This window comes from Helicoverpa zea, chromosome 16 (genome assembly GCF_022581195.2).
Source record: "Helicoverpa zea isolate HzStark_Cry1AcR chromosome 16, ilHelZeax1.1, whole genome shotgun sequence".
NCBI classification, from domain to species: domain Eukaryota; kingdom Metazoa; phylum Arthropoda; class Insecta; order Lepidoptera; family Noctuidae; genus Helicoverpa; species Helicoverpa zea.
This window is the reverse complement of record NC_061467.1, coordinates 2466986-2485519: the sequence shown is the minus strand read 5'-3', so window position 1 is coordinate 2485519 and position 18534 is coordinate 2466986. Positions and strand designations below refer to the sequence as shown.

The 18534-nt window shown below is 39.0% G+C and overlaps 1 protein-coding gene across 6 annotated transcripts in view; it reads left to right on the top strand.

Annotated features, from left to right (window-relative positions):
- LOC124637665 overlaps positions 1-18534 on the top strand; it is a 72564-nt gene that overhangs the window by 46902 nt on the left and 7128 nt on the right. For all 6 annotated transcript variants that reach the window (XM_047174282.1, XM_047174278.1, XM_047174279.1 and 3 more), the window contains 2 exons: positions 13843-13956; positions 18369-18444. In XM_047174282.1, coding sequence (XP_047030238.1) covers positions 13843-13956; positions 18369-18444 — 190 coding nt within the window. The remainder of the gene's footprint in view (positions 1-13842; positions 13957-18368; positions 18445-18534) is intronic.

Here is an 18534-nt window from a genome sequence, read left to right as displayed (position 1 = left end):
GAGCACAAAATTAGCAATACCTACTGTTCAGTTGCAAATGCTTTTTAAACATGGCTGAGTTTAAAATAAGAATTTTAATTAGGCACCGAAATCCATACATCATAAAATGCCCGCTATTAGCTAAAGACACACTATTGCATTACTTTCTTCATCAGCAAACTCTTCTTATTCTATGTGATCTCATCATATACTTTCATTATGAATTATGACAGTGAAACAATGACATAACGAAACATACCTCACAAATGAGTTACAATCGTAAAATGTAGTAATTAATTGGCAATCAGGGAGCCATCAATTAGATTCGTGATTGAATGGATCGAAGTGCTTTGTCACTTGCCAAGTGATCGTAGGATGCGGACTCAGTGCTGGAGAGAGCGGAAACAGAGCTTAACAGTTACAGGCAAAGCTAGTTAATGCAGACTTCAAATGAGTGGTGCTCTCGAATATCCAGACGATTCAGGCAAGGTCCTTCTTGGACTATAATATCAGTAGAATGCGTAGTGAGATTATCTAAATTACTGCCTCATTCTTTCTATTGGGCCATCAAAGCATTATATCCCGTACCCAAAAGTCAATCCCAATCGATATTTAAAACTCAAAATGTCAGCATTCCGCTTCCGCGTCCCCGCAGCGCATGAGCGGTCACTCCGCGCGGTGGCCGGTCGTTGACCGATGCGCCTGCGCTAATTATATTAGCACGCCAATCTCGCGCCAACACAACTAGGTCACCACGGTTAATGGGTCTCTTGTGGAAGGTGTTGGCGTAACAATGCCTTTAGTTTTCCCGTCCTAGAGAACTAAAGTGTTCGTTAATCGGATTTTAATATGGCTGATTGCGTTTTCTTGGCTCACGTTCAGTGGGTATCATGTTTTCAACACATTTTTGAAGAACGACGGCATTGCTTCTATTTACTTCACGTATTTACTGAACATTTCATCATCTCGATATATCTGTTAAATGTTCAGAATATCAGCAACAATGAGAGACCAGATATTGGAAGTTGTATTGTAATACGGCGAACACTGGCGGGGCCTCTCTACAGCACAGATGCTCGTGGAAGCCACAAGGGCTCTATTAATATCCCTCAAGTAGTGCAAGGTGAACCGAGTGGCTCCACGCCTATTATAAATACGTCCAAAGCTTCATATAGGAAGGAAAGGAAAAGTGAAAATAACTTGTTGATTTTCAAAACCGAAAGTTCCATTGTTCTATTCAACTTGTGGTTAAAGAGCCATTGACAGTAAGACACCTGTGTTACAATGAAATACATAATACAAAGTGCAATAAACAACAACGTTTGTAGGAGACAAACACAAAGTTGTTTGAAGAATGACATCGCCAAAACCAAGTCCACAAAAACCTTTGTTTCATACAAGGAAATTCAATTTTTGCGAATTCCTATCTTACTTTTTCTGATTCACTGCAAAGAAAATGTAAAACAAGTGCCAAAAGCACGCAAAAAATTACCCGACCAGGAAAATACAGCCTGAATAAAAAGCCCTGAATTTCTGCTACATCATTCAGGGAACTCTCCCTCCTCTTCCCCTGTCCCTTCGTCCCGCGGCGGCAAAAATACGAAGTGACGTATGTATGTGTGGCAGATTTCCCTAGTCACTGCCACGTGGGCTGCGCGTGCGACGCACATTGTCCTGATAGGGGGAAATGTTCCTTATTGTTTGTTTGTGTTGACGTTTGCGACTCAGAAATGGAAGTGTGAAATTGATTGAGTATTGTCTTAGAAGTTCTGTCGCTTGATTCTTGAAGCTATGGACGTTTAGTTACTGGATTCATTTTAATTATCTCAAGAAATATTTACAGACGCTTCAACATACCATGTCAATTGGTGTCACTGCCTCTTTTAAGACGGTCATTTAGTCGTCTGTTTATTCTTAGCCTGCAATTTACATTGTATTCTAGAAGATATCTATTATTAGCTAATCTTATCACCCACAAATCTTAAATAAATAATCTGATACATCTGTTTGGCATCTCACTGACAATATAACATCCTCCTACGATACGCCACGTGTTTGAGCTGTCTAATGTTACATATAGAATTATATGTTACATAGAATAGGACCCTGATTTCCTGATAAAGTCAAACATATATTTTGCAGGTCAGACTCCGATTAGACATAGATATTCACTTGGACAGTAATAGCATAAACAAATGACAGTGTCTAACATAATACATTTTCTCTGTTTTCCATATTGAGACTGTTCAAAAGCGTTCGGGTGCGCGCGCGCCGTTTGGTCTCGTGCCAAGCAGCGTACAAGCTCGAGCTAATGACCTTACGTCTGTGCTTCCCCTATAGCCACATATGGAGCGCGATAGTCATGAGAAAAGGGCCAAGGTTTCACAAACAAAGAAATTAACACTCTTTATTCTAAACTAGCTGTTGCCCGCAACTTCGTCTGCGTGGGCAATATAGAATAGTCAAAATACTACTTATCCCGTAGGTGCATTCTTTCACGTGACAGTATAATTAGGATTAGCACTTAGCAGTCGCATAGATTCATTGATCAAGGTTGTGTTGTGGATGTGACCATTTATCTAAACAAAAGAAGTAAAGTTTGTAACGTTGTGAATATCTCTGGATCTAGTCAGCCAATTTGGGAAATTATTACGTATGGTGCGTAAGTAATTTTCACAGGAAACAGCTATAATCTATGTCTATATGCTTTGAGTCTGACAAAGCTGTCATTTGTACATTTTCTGCAGCTGCTGCGACTAATCAGAAGCCAGAAAGTCTGTCAGTCTTACCATGGATATCGTCTTGTGTAGTTGACTGGATTGAAGATAGGTAGATAGGTAGTCGCTCCAAGCAAAATATTGGTACTCAAACAGATTCGGAGACTGGAAGCCAACACCAACATAGTTGGGGAATAGCTGGATGGATGATAAAATGAGTCATCATCATCAGCAGGCGCATAGGGTAGGATAGTTTCACTTACTCACTATGGTATGGCTGGCCCCACATTAGGCGTGCGCGATCCTCGGGCGTGTGAGTAGCGCGGGGGTCGCGAGCGCGCTGCGTGAACGTCGCGTTTTGCTGCCCTGCGGCATGTGTGAAGAGTGCAAGCGACGCGCTCGCCGCGAGCACGCGGCGCTCGAGTTGCGTTCTTACCCCTTCGCCCGCTATCCCCGCCACCCGCTAAACGCCTTAGCAGTTAAACGTCAAGGAGAGCGGCGCGTGCGCGCCTCGAGCGCGCTGCAAATGCCGCAGGGCAGCAAAACGCGACGCTCACGCAACGCGCTCGCGACGCACGCGCGGCGCCCGCGCTACTCACACGCCCGAGGATCGCGCACGCCTAATGTGGTGGCCTAAGCCGGGACTCCACCGAAATGTTTGCATTAGTTCACGAATAGGCAAAATGTACGTATCTGTGCGAGTCCACTTCATGTGTTCGTACTTGAAACCTGCAGTTTTGCCAAGATTTTCAAAATGTACGCTCGCAATTTGCCATTTCTTGGTGGAGCCAGCAAATCAAAAGAAACATAAGTGTTGTATACTGTGCATCACTACCGCACACCGGGAAAATTTCGCTCTTGCGGAGGACGTTTATATACCATATTTTGTGTCACACGTAAACAGGACGACAGTAAGTATCCACCGAAACACTTTCAAAGATCTGATGAACAAACAAATCAGACCTGACTTGGTCACCTGGGGCCAATCAGAGCTCTATGAAGCGATCATACGCTTTGGCTCCTACTGTTATTGTGGTTTCTGAAAATTTAATCACCTCATTCAACGATGAATGTAATTCTGATGGTACTATTAAGAACACTTGCTTAGCGCAGAATTGAAGCTGACGTTAGCAGGTCAAGTCTTTTGACTTCTCGAATAGGATACCATTGTTTTTTGTGCAATGCACACCTGCAATGCATTCTGGATTAGGATAGGATATAGGTGGATAGGATTTGTAACAGAGAACAATTCTGTCTTTGTGATTAAATGACATCAAACGTAGTTTTATATAAAAGGTTTTTTTAGACTTGGCTCGGGTCTTACTGAGACTGTTCGTAATCGTGAACAGTGTATTTGCGATCAGAAGTTGAAAGTAAGCATGTCTCTGGTATGCGGCGCGTAATTTGTACGTTTTCAGACGCATAAAGCATTTTACGTGTGTATGGTATTAAATCGAGAAAGCTCCCATTTCTTCTCTGCACTTTGTATCTGGGCTTGTTTTTAAAGCTACAGAATCCTACATTACCTACCTCACGCTTAGCAGCACTTGCGAGAGATAGATCCTCATTTCTTCTAGGATTAAGTTTACATATTTTGCATCAGAAAAAATAATTAAGGTCTACTTAATACTACTCACTCAAAGTAATTTGTTTTAAGGCCACCACATTAGTGGAAGATAAGCTAAACTATGTTTATGAAAAAATCCTGATATGAACTTCATCTGTAACTTTAAATGATAATTAATTGTTCCACTAAAGTCATCATTTTTCACATAATGTTCAAAAAATAATTTAGATGGCACCGTTTTAAATTTGGCCGAGAACTATTAATTTTCCTTTCATCAAGGTAATAATTATAGTTGGATTTTGATGTGGCACGGCAAACTGACAAACACTATTGAAATGTCTATCGAAAAATTACACTTTGTGTTAAAATATGGTGAATTACGGGAAATACACAACTCCATCTGTTGAAATAATAATCCTCTATAAAGAATGTATGGTAATATTGTCATTTACCACCTCGCTCCTTTGACAAATTGATGATGTATTTTATTTACCCCAGATGGAGCTACTTTAACCTTGCCTAAACAAAATTTTCATATTTTTTTTTCTTCCGAAGTTACTTATAAAGTTGTGATTTTCTGTGTAAAGATTAATAATAGGCCGATCAACTAATATAAGTACAACATTCAAATGTACAGTTTTGACAAATAGATTGCGTGTCGTAATATTTTACATCTTTAATTCACAAAATTAATTTCGATTGATTTCGATGAAACAAAAACTAAGTAATACCCCAAGTTACGTAGAGTTTTTGTGTATAAGCATTGTCTGCATTTAATTCGTAGATTTTACGTGAATCGCGAACAAACAAACAGATAAACAGACAAACAGACAAAAATGACAAAAATGATGGAAATGGGTTCTGTTAGTTATCCTTTAACATGCTGGCTATTTTTTTTGTCAATTTCTTCAATGTACAAAAATTACTTTTCTACAGATTTATTATATGTATAGATTATCCAATTTACCGGGATTACTGCAAATATACCATGGCATTGACTGACTTGCACTCTTCCTGATCTCGCGTGCCAAGATTTTGTTTAGAAATTGCGAAAATGTTTATTATGATTACGATATTATAATGTGTGAGAATTAGAAATACACGCGAAGTTTTCAGAGAGTGTAGAAACTTGCGCTGTTTTTCTCCGACGAATTAGAAAGCTCATATATAGAGTTTCCCCAGGACGTTTCTATATGTTAGTTATGTCCACTCCATACGCATCTATCAATCACAGGAAAGTCTCATAACTAACGCTGCAAGTATCCAGTGACGATATAATTTAAACTTTATAGCTGAAGCTATAGAGTTTCATATCCTGTAATTATTAATATAATTTTCTCCGGATGTCGAAAGGTGCAAGTCTTCGGAATTACAATCTGCTTATAAATAAAATTCAATTAACGGTGCGAATATAATAATTATATGGCATAAACAGTTACAAGCAATAAGTTGATAATTACAAGTAAGATAATTTGAATTCTACCCAAGAAGGTAGTTATTGAACATTAAAAAACCCGAATCTAATTAGGTAAATTGAGCGTAAAACCAGATAAAAAGGTAACAAAGTAAGACAATAACTGGTTTAATTCATCTTACAAGAGCATTGTAATGATCACTGGCAATTATATGTATTATGAATATTCAGCATGCTGCAGGCGGACCCGCGGAGCGTGGCATGTATGTGAATATGTGTGCTATAACAATCGGCGTAATTGCTTATAGTCGTTATGTGCGGGTAATCGGTGCGTGTCTTACTGCGAAATAAGTGCTCGTCTATTTTAATAGCAATTCAGACGAGGAAGTCGTTCATGTGTGGTCTTCACAAAAAAGATAAAAATCTTTGTTTATATAAAAGAGAAATAATTGATGAGGCTATTTTATTTTAGCAGATACAAATGTGTAATGCTGAAAGATACCTAGGTTCTTGATCTTAGCACTAAAAATTAAGCTTGAATGAAAACAGTCTACAGTTTATAGCTTATAGCTGTAACCGTTTATTACGTTTATTATCTGCTGCTTACAACAATAATTGCAAAAGCTATTTGAAAATACTAAATAAAATAGAAAATCGGTCTCTAAATTACCTGAACCTAAAATGAGCTTGTAATACTAATGTAACATATACCTACATATATGTAAAACAATAGCTGTGTTCATGTGTGTGTAGCGTGGGAATGGTCAGTTTTCCCACTGCTCACACACGCGGGTATTTCGGAATATGACGCCAAGACTGTATGGACACCCGCTATCGGGCTTCATGTTTATAATTACGCGCTTCTTCCATTGAATTTTTATTATTACTACTGAAAATAGGCTTTTAGTAGACTTGTCTCCGCCCGCAGTTTCACCTGCATCCAGAGGAAAAAGCCTATACGTTATTCTTAGCCATGTCAGTGCCCAAAACGACAAAAAAAACTTTCGCATTTGTTAATATTAGTACTATGCAATGCTGAATGCTAAAATACACCCGAACTTTCAATCGTCTCTACAAATATTTCAGTGATCCTCTTGAATAATCTTAGTAAACGATATAATGACGTTATTTCATGATTCATCATTTCAGTCAGTTTCGCTAAAGTCCAGTTAAATCGTAAAACTATTATGTCCTCATAGTTAGAGACACAAAAACAGCACAGTTAGGTGTCTCGCAACAGTAATGTTGGTATCATTTCCCGCCATTACCACTTTCACTGCCAATTATTATTTCTGTTATATTTCCAAATAGATTCTCAGAAGTTTCATACACAGTTCCTTAGTAACTAATCTGTCAGATTTATTTTTGAATCTTTGTTCTTTTTATTTTTTCCCTAATACTTAAGTCTGTTTAAATAACATTCATTATGTGTTTAATTAATTAAGTTACCTTTGTTTGTGCCTTTGAGAGGTCCATGCACATGGTATATACCATATGGTATATACTATTGGTAAATGGTCCTTCGGTGATTTTGCTATGATATTGTTTGTCCTTTATATTTTTTGTCGCCATTTACAGCTATCGCTATTGGTATTGCTGTTTTGTAACGCTTGTGTCGTTTTAAATCATGGACTATTGCAATACTACATATAGGTATAGGTTTCGTTAGGCGGTCTCCGCTTTTGCTTATACATACATACACGTTTCATTTCCCTATATTTACCGGCCGGTAATCACAAACATACGAGAAAATAAGAAAGTATTAGTGTCTGGACACTAACTTCCGGAAAACATAACACTATTTCAATCTCCGCAGTCGGTAAAGGAAATTGCCTTAGTTTTCCGACACGAGACGCCATTAGCATTGGTGTTCACAATGCGACGGCTGCAGAAAAACGTCCGTTAAACGTGCTAATGGGCGTCGCGTGCGCAGCCGGCCGCGCGTGCGCACTGGAGCGGCGATGCTAGCGCTAGAACACACTACAGTTAGCTGGGAAACACAGCATGAGCTTAAACAAACACTAGTCGGCTAACAGCTTTACTTATCAAATCATTAAGAAGACAACAATCTGAATTTCAGTAAACCGTTTTCATTCGGCCTGTTTTCAAAAACAATTTAATGACGAATGTTATGCTGTTAAAAGGTCACTACAACTTCTTCTACCATTTGTTTTACATGATTAAACATTTGTAAGCAAACAATTAGCTCACGTAATTGGCAATAACACGACAAGTAAACTCATGAACTGTATGATTTGTTAAGTAGTTTGAGTATAAGCTGTTAATTAAACATTACAAACACATTTACATAGTAAACAATATTGTTTGCAATAACAACGAAGTAAGCGTCGTGATGGCACTGACAGGTAGATAAAACATAGAATATATTGCAGTAATAGGCAACGGGTGTTCAGTTACAAGGCCGACAGGTATCGGCAAATGTCAACTCTAATAAAAATAATAAACTATAGATAATGGGAGGATCCTCGTGATATTACCGAAGGCATAAATTATGCCCTAAAAGTTTATCATTGACGTCTTAGAACTAACTAAAGTTGCCAAATAAATAAAAACATATTTTCATTTGTGATTAGTGAATATGTCTCTCTTTAATATCTATGTAAGAGCCCTGAAATCTGAAGTGTTTTCGTAATAGCAAACACATTTGTACGGCAATACGTAATGTTGATATTTGTCTAACATAAATTATTCCGTGACTTGGTCTAATGCACTCAGAACATATTGCGCTTGTTTTGCCACCTGGCGATCACATTAATCAGCCATTATATTTAAATAACGCTAACATAGTCTCAAGGCAAGAAGAAAGTTTTGTGAAAACAAATAGATGTGACTGAAACCAATAGCAACTGAATGTAATTTCCTGTTCAATATCTCCAGTAAGCGTTCACACAGGTATCAATATCATAAACATTTAGAAATACTTGGTACATTATACATTCAGTGTGAGTAAGAAGCTTAGTAATGACTTTCTTATCAACCTTAACAATTACATCAACAGGTAACTTAATAATGCAAGTACCGATTTAACGATTATTGATTTATTTTCAATATTTACTGTTCAGTAATGAACAGTTTACGAGTTTCCACACATCGCAACTTTACGAGGCTACTTTCATATTGCAATTATGATGTTTATATCATCCACTCACGAGAAACAGTTATTACTTCATATATCCCCAGTTTAACAGTTTACGTCGATAATTATAAACTCAACATTATGAGACTTTCTCAAAATATTGTCGCAATCAAAGAAATTAAGGAAATATTGCTTCATGTTCATTAACATAAACACGTCGACATTTATTGCTTCTACATAGAGGAATATTAATATATGATATAATTACGTACCTACAGCTCTTATGGAAGAATCTTTGACCCTTAGATACATTCAATAATTTCCAATCTATTAGTTAACTGAAATCCGTTGAAAAATTTAGTAATGTAGGTACTTACTTAGGTATATTCATGCCTTTGTGGTTTTCCTTCTATTCATTCTTTTTTCATAAATGGTTTTCAAAACTTTGAATACTACCTATTAGGTACTTACGTACGAAAATGGTCATGAAATTTACTCAGGGTCAAATTCCCACTATTACTGAGTAGGCATATCATCTTACGTGTCCTGCACAAAAGTATTCACAATCCAGCACTTCCCGCTAGTGCGGATCTATTGGAAGCGGAGATGCGCACGAGTTTTATTTTTACTGCGCAGTTTCGGAGCGACCTGCCAAAAATGTGGCCCAGTGATCTTCTGAAATATATCGCGCCTATTATTATTGTAGTATGCGAGATTGTGGATCAATTGCTATGGAATAGGGTCAGGTTATAATGTCAGTGCATGAAACTGATTTTGTTCAGGATGCCGTCAATGAAACTTGTAAGTTTCGATTGTGAAACTAAAATGGAAGGTAATTGAAGGATTTACAAAAGCGACACTTTGCCAAAAGCATTAAATGCATAAAATAATAAACACCCCATAAAAAGGTCATAATTTTCTAAGTATCAAGTTCAATATCAAGTTGGAGGACGGCTTCTTAAACAACAGCTGGTGTAAGACCATCATTCTCCATTTCACGAATTTGAATGAAGCTTCAGATCACACTAGCATTTCAATCCAGCAGCTGCAACAAGTTCATGATTATCTCATGTTTCTTTATTTTCTCAAGTCAAGTGTTTGCGAATAAAAATAAAACGTGTGTAGACGTACAATTCACATTGCTCTCTCCCACCCTCCCACGCAGGACTGTGGGAGGTAAATAAACTATCACAACAAAACGCTAACATTCTGGACACGGATGATGTTACAAAAACAAACAAAGCTTGCAAATATTTGCCAAATGAAATATAATAAATCATATGAACATAACTTGTCTTTCTTGAGGTGAAAATCGAACATAATATTGCAGATGATACGCATATAGCTAAAGTAAATAATGTGTTAGGTATAGATCGTTTCAAAGTCGCATCAGTCCTAGATTGATAATGTGACACTCTTTCAGTTCTTCTCCTTTATAAAAGCGGGAACTTTCAATAGGATATTTAAATAACTCGCTAATAGAGTTGACAGACAATTGTTAATTTAGACTAGTCTCCCAGTCTGGAAGACCCAAACAAAGCGTACAATGTTCCAATTAAAGAACATTAAAAAGCTTCATATGGCGTCACTGTGCCACAATGAGGCCACATCGCCACTAGAACCAATAACACAGTTATTTAGTCCATCAATACTTGTAAACGATATGTTGCTGTGCACTCTAGTTACAGCATTCATAGACTAAACAAGCGGCATCAAAGGGCCTGCCTACTGGCACGCGTTCGCACGGAGGACTGACTCATGTCGATATCACGCCCTATCGCGGATGTCAACGAACGCCCACCTATGCGTTTCTTTGTTTTTGGACGTCAATCAATGAGTTATGATGATGGATAGATGTTGAATCACGCTTAGAAAGTTCTAGTAGGTATATCTGCGTATCACTTCTAACCAGCAGTTGATCAAACTCGAAAGCTTCAACCCGCAATTTTGGTTATCCTTGAGCATCCTCTTTGTTTATTTCTAAATTCTTAAAATTCCGGTCTCCAACTGAAATAACTTCGAGCGAAAATATAACTTGCAGAAGTATTAGTTTCTTTGCATTCTTGTGCAAGGACACGAGACATTGTACCTACTGGAATTAGCCTGGCAGCCGGGAATGCAACAAGACTTGGAGTATGGCATGTGGGCCATTTGACCTGTTGACTCACGCGCTAACTATAGCGGCTGACTGACAACCAATTGGTAAATAGCTGGGAGTCTGCGACAGACTCGCGCGAGACAGTTGACGTGACAACGGATCGGTTACGATGATCAAGACAAATATTTAGATGTGTAGGTATATTTTATTCTACTAAGAATTATTATAGAACGTTTGAATGTGAAAAAACACTGAAGTAAAACATTCTGAAACTGCTAGGTCATATAAACATGAAAAATGAATACCCAAACCTAAATAACAAACGCAAAGCCAAAGCACAGTGATATAACAAATTGGAAGCGCCACAAACCCAGCCTTTACAACTTTATCATACTGACAGGATGAATAATATTAAACCAGAAGTGTTAATGATGGAATTATGATGACAACAATTTGCCAAACGTCAGCCACACCTGACAATGTTCAGCATCTGGTAGTAAGGTAAGCACTACTTCTGTATCGCAGAAGACATCAGCCGCACTAAATGTGCACGTCATAAGCTTAGCCGTAAAAGTGGCGAGTTCCGCGTTGGAGCGGCGCCCGCGCATCGCGCATAAACAAGCGGTATTCATCACCCGTGTCATAAAGTTTATTCATGAACACCATACGCTACGTACGGAAATGCTGGCCTCACAAACTCTAAGTAGTTACTCCGCTAAACTAAAAAGATTTTGCGGATTATATAGAAAATTGCGAAAATTGTACCTGCCAGTCTTTCACCCTTTGAAAATCAAAACATCTGGAGCATTCACTTTGCCAAAACATGTTTACAGTCAGATAAAGGCCTAATGTCCGTCCATCAATATATTTTAATAATGCATTATTTGAAAACATGCATTATAAAATGCAATGCGCTTTTACAGTTGAGTTGAACACAAATCGATTAGACACAAATCGAAAGTGTTTGTTTTTCCGATACGAAAAACGGATGATTAAATATTTCAACCACCTCGTACTGAGGTGTTATTTAAAATTGAGGATATTTTTACTGTAGATAAACTCACAATGGAATTATGAAAAATGAATACCAAGCTTAGAAATCCTACAATGAAAACCATTATGAAGACCCAATCAACCATTTCTATGGTCTGTCTAAGCTTATTTGTAGCTTTTACTAACTATATGAACAAGATCTTCAAGCGACGACTATTTTAAACGTCGGTAGTTGTTTTTCAGAGTATAGCTGTTGCAGTTTTGTATTACCTTCAAATAAAATAGATTCAAATAAATTTATATCCAGAACGTATGCCAAGCTGCATTTTATTTTTTTGACTGTCCTCGTAAATCTTATGCGGTATCGTTCACTAGATTTACCAAGTGTCACAGCGATTACGAAATAGTTACTTGCTAGTGTCTATAGTTTTATAAATTCATTTTTCTAATACCAACAAGCCCACACCATTTAAGATATCATACTTAGTTACTATTTTCTGCTTTAAATCAAAACTACGTAAATGGAAACCAAGATTTATAAACTGACCATACATTTCTCAGAACTAATGAACCTATTTATCTTAAACCAAACTAGCTAGAAAATAAACTGAGCTAAGTGCTCCAACACTTTTTTAAGATTCCTGAAATAAGTGAATGTTTAGTAACGTAATAAACTGTTCAGTATCGTACATTATCTAATGATCAAGACATAGGTAGTGGTCGTTAGCATACTGTAGGTGTGTGTGTGTGTGTGTGTGTGTAAGTATGCGTGGTTGCGCAAATATCAGAAATAGACGATACAACTATTCAAGCGTAACACTGAAATACTACGTTAGAAGAATTATATAGGGTTGGCATCAATTGATTTCCATGTTTCGATACTTAACGTTTTCCACCAAGTTGTCGAAGGTGGTTTGGTTGACTTTGGCCTGGTGGTATTCAGTCTAAAATCTCATCTGATAGATTTCAACTTCCAGATCGTTTATTTGGGGATTTCAATATTTTCCACCATAAAATCAGCGATGACGTAAAGCACCATAAAATCTCTATAAACTGTATGAAATAAAATAAATGTTCCTATACGGCAGCCCTGTCCGTATGGTCGATTCAAGGTCAATCCGTAACGTAACACATACATATACATATGTCGCTCCGGACAGAATTAGCAACTTGCTTTTACTCCGCCATCTCTCCTGATATCAATGAATTTTCAAATTCTTTAACTTCTTAATTTATCGCAACACGCTCTAACAGCTGGCTCGCCTGTGATATATGTCTGAAACCACAGACATCTTGTTTTTAAATGAAATTAAGATTGAAAAGTAAAAAAGAAATACATTTAAGTGACATGATAGGCTGAAGATGAAATATAAAGTTGTCAGTCATGATTAAGCATTGTTCTCATTTATAATTAAAAGTGTTTCATCAAAATATGTAGCTAGAAGTCTAGTTACATCAATTTTAATTCACTCTCTCAAGCTAAGGTATGTCTTACAAGTTATGTAAAATAGGAGAACGGCGTTCTTGATAAACCAGTAGCAACAATTAAAGGCAGAGAGAGATGATCAGATCTTGCAAACTTCCAAAACACCAGCAAGCTCTTTAAAATTCACAAGTGAAAGATCTGTCAGCATTTCTAAATAGAGCAGCTAATGATTCATTGACAGCGATGTGAACTAACAGGCGCCTGCGCCGTCGGCCGCTGATCAGCAAGGTCAGGTGGAACTATTTCTCATTTGTTTGGGAGATGTCACTGTTCTCCCGTGAAAATATCTTCGTTTTGCAATACTATGGCATTGATGTAGCGTGAGTCACGGTTCGAAGGTTAGGAAAATTAATAATTTTATCTTAAAAATGTATTTTTCACGGTCTTCTTAATGTAGAAGCGAATATCGGTCAAATGAAAGGACGGCCTCTAAATCTCCTCTTAGCATTGTTTTATTGAATCTAATGAGCTTTCTTCTGTTTGTCCCTTAGGAGACAGTTCGCACCACAAGCAGTGGAGGCGGCAAGGTCACCAGCTCGCAGACCAGCACCCTCGAGGACTTCGACGTCGACCAGTGTTGGGACGAGCGTCTTCTCAGGAAACTCGTGAGTCACACGTTTTATTACTATCTCATCAATATGACGCCATTTTATGACTGAATGATTTTATGAATTTCTCCAACTTGTGAACGCTCTTGCGATTTGAACTTGCGAACTTCCTGTCTCCTTCGATTCTATTATGTTTCAAGTTTAACCGGATAAAGTTATTAGAAAGCTTATTACGTCGGTTAATGTCGGTAATGGTGGTAGATTATCGTTGACATCGGCTGCAAAAAATATAAGTTGTAAGTAGTAAACACAAACATGGAAATAACAGGTGCCTACTTGGTACATTCCATGTCCACCATAGAGTCTCTGAAATCATTTTTTTGTTTTCACATGACAATCTTCAATCTCTTGTTTTGCGTAAACATCAAATCCTTGATTTCCGATCGCAGTTGATCCCCGTATCGATGGCGCGTGAGTCACTAACAGGTACCTACCTACCGGTCGCGTCTCCATTCATACGACTTTCATTGACCGGCGCCGCTGACTCAACACCGGTTAATCGCGTTTCAATTACTGGTTTCCATTAACGCTGCTGCTTCCACTCCTGCGCAGACTGTTGACATTAATTATTGACGATTTAATTTAATTATTTTTTACTGAATTTAAGGTTACATATATTATTTCTGTAAATATCGAACAATAAATATCTCTCCATTGTTCTTGCTAAAATAAAGGTGACATAAATTAAATTATAGATTAAATGAACAATTCTAATGTTTGATTAGACAGATGTTTTTTACGAACCAACAAATCAATTTTCGCTAAAACTTAAATAAATACTTACTCGACTTTTTTCTCCGCTGTAATTGACGATTGATTTACTCAGGTATCTAAAAGTCTAACACGATACGCATAATATCGTCAAATCATTGCGTGGAAAGTATCCGTAGCTTTCACGGTGTCGCCGCGCGGCCACTCACGCGCATCGCGCCGCGTGAATCTTGACGCGACTACTGCGTGTGCGCAGGCTTCACGTGTGGTGCAAGTTAGAAGCTAGGCGAAAAGAATAATTATGAAATAGTAAACATGTCTGATTGCAAGCTGGAGTTTATAACAGTTAGTCAAATTAATCCAACTTAGGTGACGCTCTCAGTATGTTTATAAAGCTTTCAATTGTGTTAATATGGCATTCAGTAGCGGCGTAAGGGGGGGGCGGAGGGGGCGGTCCGCCCCGGGTGCCACGTTCCGGGGGGTGCCATCTCGGTCGGCACATACTTTTTTTTTTTTTTTTTTTTTTTTTTTTTTTTTTTTTTTTTTTTTTGTTTCAGCTGAGGAAAATGCCTGACGCATACACACACCGCCCGGGGAGACGGTGAGGTTATGTGGGGCTTGCACCCACTAAAAACCTCAGCATTTGTGCCGTCTTCTGCCTTTTAGAGAGGGGCCACGAGGACCAAAGACGACTTTCGTGACCTCTCGGCAGTGGCTGGTCGCCTCCGTCTACTGGCGATCCATCTCAGCAGCAGCTCGTGCAATGCAGGTAGCAGGAGTTCCCCGGTCTGCTACCCACTGGCTGCTGCTAGGGCGGCATCTGGGCGGCGTAACGCGTCCGACGCCTGCCTACCCTCCGGCGACGAATTGGGTCCGCATGAGCGTCTGCCTCACGGACCCGCTCCGCCGCCTCCTTCTGCGATATTACTTGTTCGCAGAAGGTATCTATGGCTTTCCAGCCGGCCTCGCTGTCGATCATCACCCTCACCAAATTCGGCAGCGAGAAGTCCTGTCCGGTATTTGCCGCCAACGCATTGCGCTGCTCGTCCCAGGCGGGACACAGCTCAATGGTGTGCTGCGCTGTATCTGGGCTACTACCGCACTGGTGGCACACGGGGGTAGGTTCCCGTCTAGCCACCTTATGCAGGTAGTAGCCGAAGCAACCATGGTTGGTCAAAATTTGGGTGATACGGAAGGACAGCACTCCGTGCCTTCTTCCCACCCACTCTTCGAGAATTGGCCCTATTGCCGCCGCAGTCCAATGACCAGCAGTAGGCGCCGCCAGTCTATCCTTCCACTGGGACAGGACATCCTCCTGCGCCTGCTCGCGCCGGTCGGCACATACCTGCAAGACTAGGATGGCGCGGGCAGAAAAGAACAGTAACTGAGGGTGCCATTCTAATCTGCAAAGCCTGGGTTCACTACCAGTGCACGATATTCAAACAAAATTACAACATGCAGCATGAGCGAGACGTCGAGCACTGAGAGGGGTGCCATTCCGGCTGTCACCCCTCTCTTTCTTGTTTATTTTTGCTTTTAATTCAAAGATAGAAAAAAAATCTCATCATTTCTGATTTATTCTGCGCTTACGTTTTGAGTCCTCAATCGAACAAAAAGTTAAAACACCAATGTAGCAAAAACAACTGACACTCTACGCTGACGATATCTAAGCTGTTTAGGAGGCGGAGAACTTTTGTGTACCAAAACTTAAAAAAAATTGCTCTCGCTACGCTCGCAGCTTCTTCATCTTACAGTTTTTTTTTTCAAACTTGTTTGTATACTTTTGTGTCCCAAGACTCAAAAATTTCGCGCTCGCTGCGCTCGCGCTTTTCACTTTAGGGTGCTTTTTCTAAATTCTTTGGGTATCATTGCGTCCAATAATCAAAAATTTTGCGCTCGCTACGCTCGCGGCTCTTTCACTTTACAGCGGTTCCTTTTCAACTCGTTTTGGGACTTTAGTGTTCCAAAACTGAAAAATTTCGCGCTCGCTACGCTCGCGGCTTTTTCACTTACCGCTGGTTTTTTTAAAACATGTTTGAGTTTTTTAAGTCCCAAAACTCAAAAAATACGGGGTCGCTTCGCTAGCGCTTTATACCCCTAAGTTTGCAGTGATTTTTCTCCGTTTTTTAAAACTTAAACCTAGCAAAAAGCACCATGAACGATGGTGTTCAATACGGTTCAAGACGGGGGTGCTCAATAGGTAGTTCGCCCCGGGTGCCACCCGATGCTACGCCGCCACTGATGGCATTTACTGGTCAGTTTCAATGTCTATATAATAAAACATTTTATTATTTATATATTAAACATCGAAAATAGCCAGTAGCCAGAAACATTTATTTAAAAAAAGGAGCCCAATAAAACAGAGAGGAAACCCTTCACAATTCCTCCTTCTAGTCCATTCGAATATGAAATCGCAAATCGCTTATGCATTAAGCCGACTAAAGCGAGTAGTGCTGACGCGGCATGGGAACATCAGTTCACGACACTGGACACCGAGGCTTACGCACTAGTGTTGTGAAACATAACGCGGTTTCCCACGGTGATATAGTGATGAACGTATGATGGCTTAGCAAGGCGTCTCAGAATTTAATGGGCAAAGTTCTTTCAGTAATGATTTGTAAGAACTTTCACATGTGTACATAGCTATAGTATAATAGGTATGTATAGCTACTCACAGATAATTACCAGATTCAAATTAAAATAGCATTAGTCATAGCAATTCACGTACAAATGAGCAAACGTTGTCAAATCATAGGGTCGACAACAAAGCACTGCAAATGAGGGCAGAAATCACTTCCGGTTTCCGGCTTGCGCTTCCGGCTCGGCCCGGCACTCGAACCGGTTGCGCCCGCAATACAAACGTCACTTATTGACAACTTGACCACTCGTGCAGAAAACTAAGGCGGTGGACACACACTTCATGAGTTAATTCATATTATGATTCCTACCTTCCTGACCAATTAAATTATCAATGATGAAATAATCGCTACAATTTGTAAAACATGATTTTGGAAACTCGCTGTCTAATATGAAGTAAATACTTCCCTAGGTAAAATCATAACGAATTGAACAATAGTAAAAGTATGTATTCTATGTACTTATGAATCATCCTTACACAGTTCACTGTACAAGAACTTTAATTGTAAAGACAAAAACTAAATAGAGGACGATACAAAACAACTAAATTCTATGAAAAAGATAACGCATTGCATTTGTAAACGAACAAACCAGATCCTACCTTATTGACTCATCTTCTTACGGCTGTCATATAAAAAGCAAAGCGCTCCACATTTGTCACGAGTGTAGACACAGCTTTATCTGCGTAAGCGCAGGGCAAACACTGCAGGCGTTGAGCACACAGTTGTCGCGCACTGGTGATACTGGTAACAGTGCGCATGCGCACCTCGTCTCGTAGTATTTGAATAACAGGAGTGTGTCAGGATAGTTGTAATGTTGCGCGGGATTCAGGAGCTATGCGTGAGTTGGTTTGTACCTAATTGGGTCGACTGTAAAACTTGAATTAGTACCTACCGATAGATAACATGAATAATCGATAATTTATAAAATGTATTTTAAAAGGTAAATTATTCTAGTGGTACATGTGTTATGGTAAATTAAATATAAGTTGTAATCATCTAGTTGTTGTCACATAAAATCATAACTTTCTCTGTTTACCTAATTTCATACCGTAATTCCAGTTGGACGAGTGCAACGACTACGAGCAACGTCGACGACTGCGCGCGCGCATCCGAACACTAATGGCGGAACAAGAAGGTAAACACCAGTCGGCAGTTTAGAAATATAATATTTATAAATGTCAAGTTATAAAATTACTGCTTGTATCTGAGTAGGCATGTAGGTTGT